Source organism: Marmota monax, unplaced genomic scaffold, assembly GCF_021218885.2.
Source record: "Marmota monax isolate L192 unplaced genomic scaffold, Marmota_monax_Labrador192_F-V1.1 WCK01_AAM20220418_F8-fsc00138, whole genome shotgun sequence".
Classification (NCBI taxonomy): Eukaryota; Metazoa; Chordata; class Mammalia; order Rodentia; family Sciuridae; genus Marmota; species Marmota monax.
The window spans coordinates 604,756-610,371 of NW_026692763.1; the positions used below are offsets into that span (position 1 = coordinate 604,756).

Below are 5,616 nucleotides of genomic sequence, written 5' to 3' on the forward strand. Positions count from 1 at the left end.
TACAACTTAAAAAAAAAATAAAGGAATAATAAATCTCTACAATTCAAGAGCATAGACTCTGGATCCTAATCACTAGGATTCAAATTCTGGCTTCACTCTTTTTACCTAAATGATGTCTCTGTGCCTGTTTCCTTATATTAAAATAGGAATAAGCCAAGTGTGATGTGTGGTGGTCCACACCTGTAATCCCAGTGACTTGGGAGGCTGAGGCAGGAAGGTTGCAAATTGGAGGCCAGCTTCCAAATTTAGTGAGACCCTCAGCAACTTAGCAAGATCCTAGCTCAAAATAGAAGTAAAAAGGGCTGAAGATGTAGCTCAGTGGTAAAGTGACCCTGGGTTCAATCCCCAGGACCAAAAATAATGAAAAAAATAGGGGCTAATAATAGTACATACTTTATAGAGTTGTATTGAGTTAATATATATGGTATTTAGCACATAAGAAGTGCTACGTTAGCTATTTTTCTTATAAGGTCTGGCCCCACCAGGGGAAATAATAGTAATCTCCCCAGTAAATAGAACATGTCCAGCTTCTTCTCTCATATTTGCTTTTTTAAAAATATTTTTAGTTATAGGTGGACACAATATCTTTATCTTTTTTTATTTTTTATGTGGGCTGAGGATCAAACCCAGTGCCTCAAGCATACTAGGTGAGTACTCTACCTCTGAGCCACAACCCTAGCCCCATGTTCTCTCATCTTTAATCTATTCAGATAGACTGAGGTTCTCAGCTGATGTCACACCCCAACTGAGTGGTTAAAATTTCAGCATGAGGGCTCACAGGGTCTCCCTTGCCAAGACTTTCAAATTGGCCCCTTTTATACTCTTATCCCAAATGGGAATAAGCATAGTTCTTGGCAACCTCTAGATACCATACTATGGTTAGCCCAGCAGCCACTAGAGCCTTGGAGGTTTACCAAGACCAGGTGATCCTACTGGTGGAATGTGTCAGGCCCCAGCAGGGCTCAGAACTGCCGAGGTGGGAGAACTACACTCATCCCAGTTTATCCTGCTACCTCCCTGCTTTGAGCCTTGCACAAAATCTGCCTTCAGAAGTTGTTCATCTTGCCTCACTCCATCTTCTGTATAAGAAGCCCAAGTGCCCCTGACATGGCAGACTCCCAACTTGGGAGTCTTTACTGTTCGATTCCAGTTTTGGACATCAACACACAGGATCCTGAGCTGCCTCAAATCCCACCCTTTTCACCTCCATGGTTGGAGGGCCCAGAGAGAGAATCCGTAGACATCAGAAATGGGAGGTAGAAATTTGATGTGTAAAACACACAGACAAAGTAGCATGTTTTGCTACCATTTATTTGCTATGTGGTATGTATTCAAGGCATGAGGCGGGACTAGTGTACTTCTCTCATCCTAGGAGAGAGATGCAGCAAGGCGAGCCCAAGGAGAAGCTATACCACCAGGGGGAAATTGTTAGGGCTGGTGGAGGTAGGGAAGACCCAGGCATTCTGTTCTGACTTCTAGCAGGTTCTCCTGCCCTCAGGCATTAGGGGCTCCCTATTCTCCCATCCTATGGTCCCAGGTGCAGCAATGAGAGGGGAGGAGAGAAGAGAAAAAGAAGTTGACTTGATGTTGGACAAAGGCATCTCTGTTCTGCGTGGCTATTTGGCCCTGACCATGACTACAGGCAAAAGAGTACAGATGGCTAGGCCAAGGGCCATAATGTGGATTAAGTATGCCTCAGTAGGCATGGTTGGCAATGTAAAGGGACTGTGCTGCTGCTCCACCATCTTCTCCAGTGCCTTCATACTGGCCCTGGGCGGCAAGCCCATTCACCTGCAAAAGGGGAAAGTGGAGTAAACAGGCTGTGCCGGCCCACAGGTATTAAATTGCCCCGGATGTAACCTCTGGGTGCTGGTCCCTGCCCTGCTACACACTCTACCACCACCACCACTTCTAGTTCCCAACCTCAGCTCGCTTGATGAACTCCTCAGTGGCAGCCCCAGCATTGTCCCTTTGTCCTCGCCAGGCGTTCAGTGCAGAGGCCTGCAGCGCACGTCCATAGGAGAAGGTGAGTGCCCAGGGTCGAGGGAGTGGGCAGCGGTTGATGGCATTGAGGTTGAGTGATGCCTCCTCTTCACTTTGACCCCCAGACAGGAAAGTCACTCCTGAGGTAGAGGAGAGAAGACAAATTGATTGGTCACTCCCTATTTTTCCAAGGTAAGGGACCTTTGACAGCCACAAATAGAACTTGAGGATGGACCTTAGGGATAGGAACAAGTTAGCCAGGTAGTACCTGGGACAGCAGGTGGCACAGTGCGACGCAAAGCAGTAACAGTTGCCACGGCAATCTCTTCTGGGGTATACTTGATGGGACAGGCATGGCCAGGGGTCACCATGTTGGGTTTGAGCAGCGTCCCCTCCAGGTACACGTGATGATCACTAAGAGCCTTGTACACAGCAGCCAGGACCTGGGGATCAAAGGAGGTTTATGAAGGGTCTCTGGATCCCCACTGCTTACTGCTCTGTGCCCCCCATCTTAGAGATAGGTAGGTATGGACTGTGAGGATTCAGTAAAGGCTCAGATCTGCAGGTCTGTTTTGGGATCAGGAGAAGAGCACTAGGGGAGAGTGTACATGGATCTAAGCTGGGGGAATAGGCATAGGCACCCCTTGCCAAGATGCCTGTGAAGTATGTGTCTGTGCCCACCTATGAACTCACCTTCTCTGTAACATACTGGCAACATTTGAGGTCATGGTCTCCATCAGGCAGGATCTCAGGCTCCACAATAGGCACAATGCCATTCTGTAGGCAAGAAAGGATGGCTTAGGAGGGACAGTACGTGAGAAAGGAGGCTCTTTAATCCTCTCCCCACCAGGAACAGGACACCCAATTGACTACCCAAACCCCCAACACACACCTGCTGGCAGATGCTGGCATAGCGGGCCAGCACATTGGCATTCTCCAGAATGGCAAGTGCTGAGGGCGTGCGCTCACTGATTTTCAGCACACAGCGCCATTTGGCAAAGTCCGCACCATCCTTCTTGTACTGGGCACAGCGTTCAGAGAGACCATCCAGTCCTGCAATGATAGTGCCAGCCTCATCACCCTGCCCTCTCTTGCTTGTATTGAACACTTAATCCCTGTGGTACTAAAGCCCACCCACCATGTACCTTGGGTAGTAGTTTCTCCATCTGTCCCAGCCAGAGGCACTACACCCTTATCAACCTGCAGAGGAAACAGGCAGAGGGCTGAGCCCAAGCAGAATTCTCCTTACCACCCCTCCTATACATATTTCCATATCCAGCCCCCAGTCAGGACCAGGGACTGTACCTTAATGCCTACAACAATGCCCTTATCTTGGATGGTTCGGACGAAGGGGACACCGTTATCATCTTTCTGGTAGAGTGTCTCATGGAAAAAGATGACACCTCCAATGCACTTCTTCACACGGTCATCAGCACTGAACAGGACCTGGCGGTACAGCCGGCGATTCTCCTCTGTGTTTTCTACCCCAATTTGGCTCAGCCTCTTGGCCATGCTACCTGTAGACAAATAAGAGACAACCTAACTCCCTGACCATGGCTCCCTGGCTATCTCCACCACCCTGACCATAGGCCCCACTTACCTACAGACTCATCTGCGGCCAGGATACCTTTGCCTGGGGCTACGATGCGGAGGGCGATGTCAGACAACTCCTTTTTCTGCTCAGCAGAAAGGGCTGGGTAGGAGTGGGGCATGGTGACAGCTCTCTGGAATGGAGACAAAATATAAAAGTTGAACCCCACCCATTACCTCCTCTGCTTAGCCAAATGCCTCCCCACCCCAAAAGTGGAACTGGGAGCAGAGCAGCAGTCCTTGGCATGGGTCCTGGGCATCAGAGTGGCACCAATCTCTCTGACAGCTAGCAGGCCTAGAGCCCCAGTTCCCACACCTCCTTTGTCCCTGATGGGCACCCTTCCCAGCCCAGAAGAGAGTTGCAGAGTGGGGGTTGGGGAGATGAGCAGCCCTGAAGCTACTGGTCTTCTCATGAAAAAAACTGCTGACCAATTGAGGATGCTAATCCTGAATGTGTCTTTCTTGAGGTAGGCATAAGCTGGATTTTCCAGCTTCCCTTTTTTCAATCTCAATGATACCCTTAGGAGAGTGCACATATTTCCAAAGCTTTAGAATGAGACAAAAAGCACTGTTCACTCCCCATCTCCCAACCTGGCAAGCTTCTAGAGGAAAAGGCTGGAAGGAAGCGGGCAGGTTCAGAAGTAGGAGTGGCACATATAACAGTAATAGGTTTCTATAACCTTTTCTTTTTACTACAAACCTGACTGCCTCAGCCTACTGCCTACTCCCCAACCCTGTGTCAGAGGTTGACTCCAAAGAGACTACAAAGTGTGATAGGAAAGAGCATCAGCGGGCCAGCCACACCACCAGGTCTTCTCCAGGGCCCAGAGCACTTCTGTGTGGAGGGAGGCACGGGAAATAGGAGCATTTCAACTCCCTACAACTCAGACACACGATGGGGAGATGACCAGGGGACGAAGGCGAAAAGAAATGAATAGGGAGCCTAAGTAAGGGAGGGAGAGATGCAAGAGAAGGAGAAAGGAGAATTGTAGAGGTGATGGTGATGGTGATATGGGCTAACCAGTCGGGTGCAAGGACCTAGACCTAGGGGCAGAGAAGGCAAGAGAGCTAGCTGGAAAGGGAGGAGCAGAAGCAGGCTGAGATTAAAACGGCTGGGGGGAGAGGCTGATCCCAGGCGAAAATCAAAGAGGAGAGGGTTGAAAAGTCACATCCACCGGACCCAGGGAACAAGCAAGGCTGGCAAGGGAAGAGCCCAGGAGAGGAAGTGGAGGTGCTGAGCAGCTCTTGCCTCGCCAAGGGCCTTACCAGAACGCAGGGAGTTAGCAGCAGCAGTTACAGGTTCAACGAGCTCCAGTTCTGGCCCGCAACAGACGCAGCTCAGCGCGGGCTCCAATAAATGAGGCTGCGGATGCCGCAGAGCTACGTGACTCCCCGGGAGGCGGGACTGGCACTTCCCCGCCCTGATTCCACCCCTTCCTAGGACTGGTCTGGGGAAGGCCACGCCCCCAAGGGCGGAGCAACGAGGTGGAGTGACCCCAATCGGGACCTCTGATGTTAGGGGCTGTCCGCCTACCATCTCTTGGAGGGTGTCCCCTTGGGGCCTTGCAGGGAATGGCCTTACTTTGTCTGCCACAATCACTTTTGCCACGTGCAGAGCACTATGCTGGATGTTGGGGATTAAGCTTGATCCGGTGAAGCAGAGTCCTTTAAACAGTCACAGCAGATGGGGTAGGTGGAACAGAGGTATCAACCAGGGCCCAAATTCAAGGCAATGGAATAATGAACTGAGGTTCTCTGTCCTCAGCCCCATATTTACCAGGGCCTACCTCATAGGGGGATGGGGAAAATAAGAGAATGGAGTCTTTTCTGTTTCCCCTAGGCCCAGAGCCAGGGTACAAGCAGTCCAGTGCCCCGAATATTTGGGGAAGCAAGAGAAAGGAGAAAGGGCAGACAGCCCTTGCTCTGGATGCAGCAGGAAAATGGTCTATGAAGTACATGCAGGCTGGGGGGCCCAGCTGCCTCTTACCTGACCTCATTCAACTCCCCCAACACACAAAATAAGACTCAATGGACTTGAAGAAA

At 50.5% G+C, this 5,616-nt stretch overlaps 1 protein-coding gene across 1 annotated transcript; it reads right to left on the reverse strand.

The window, feature by feature from the left end:
* Positions 1–1,293: 1,293 nt before the first annotated feature.
* Positions 1,294–4,997, reverse strand: Aldoc (aldolase, fructose-bisphosphate C). Its single transcript, XM_046446983.2, has 9 exons — positions 4,840–4,997; positions 3,584–3,707; positions 3,289–3,500; positions 3,129–3,183; positions 2,876–3,036; positions 2,677–2,760; positions 2,252–2,426; positions 1,924–2,123; positions 1,294–1,791 (listed from the first exon to the last, which is right to left on the reverse strand). Exons 2-9 carry the CDS (start codon positions 3,693–3,695, stop codon positions 1,696–1,698), a joined length of 1,095 nt encoding a protein of 364 aa, XP_046302939.1. The 5' UTR covers positions 3,696–3,707; positions 4,840–4,997; the 3' UTR covers positions 1,294–1,695.
* Positions 4,998–5,616: the final 619 nt, after the last annotated feature.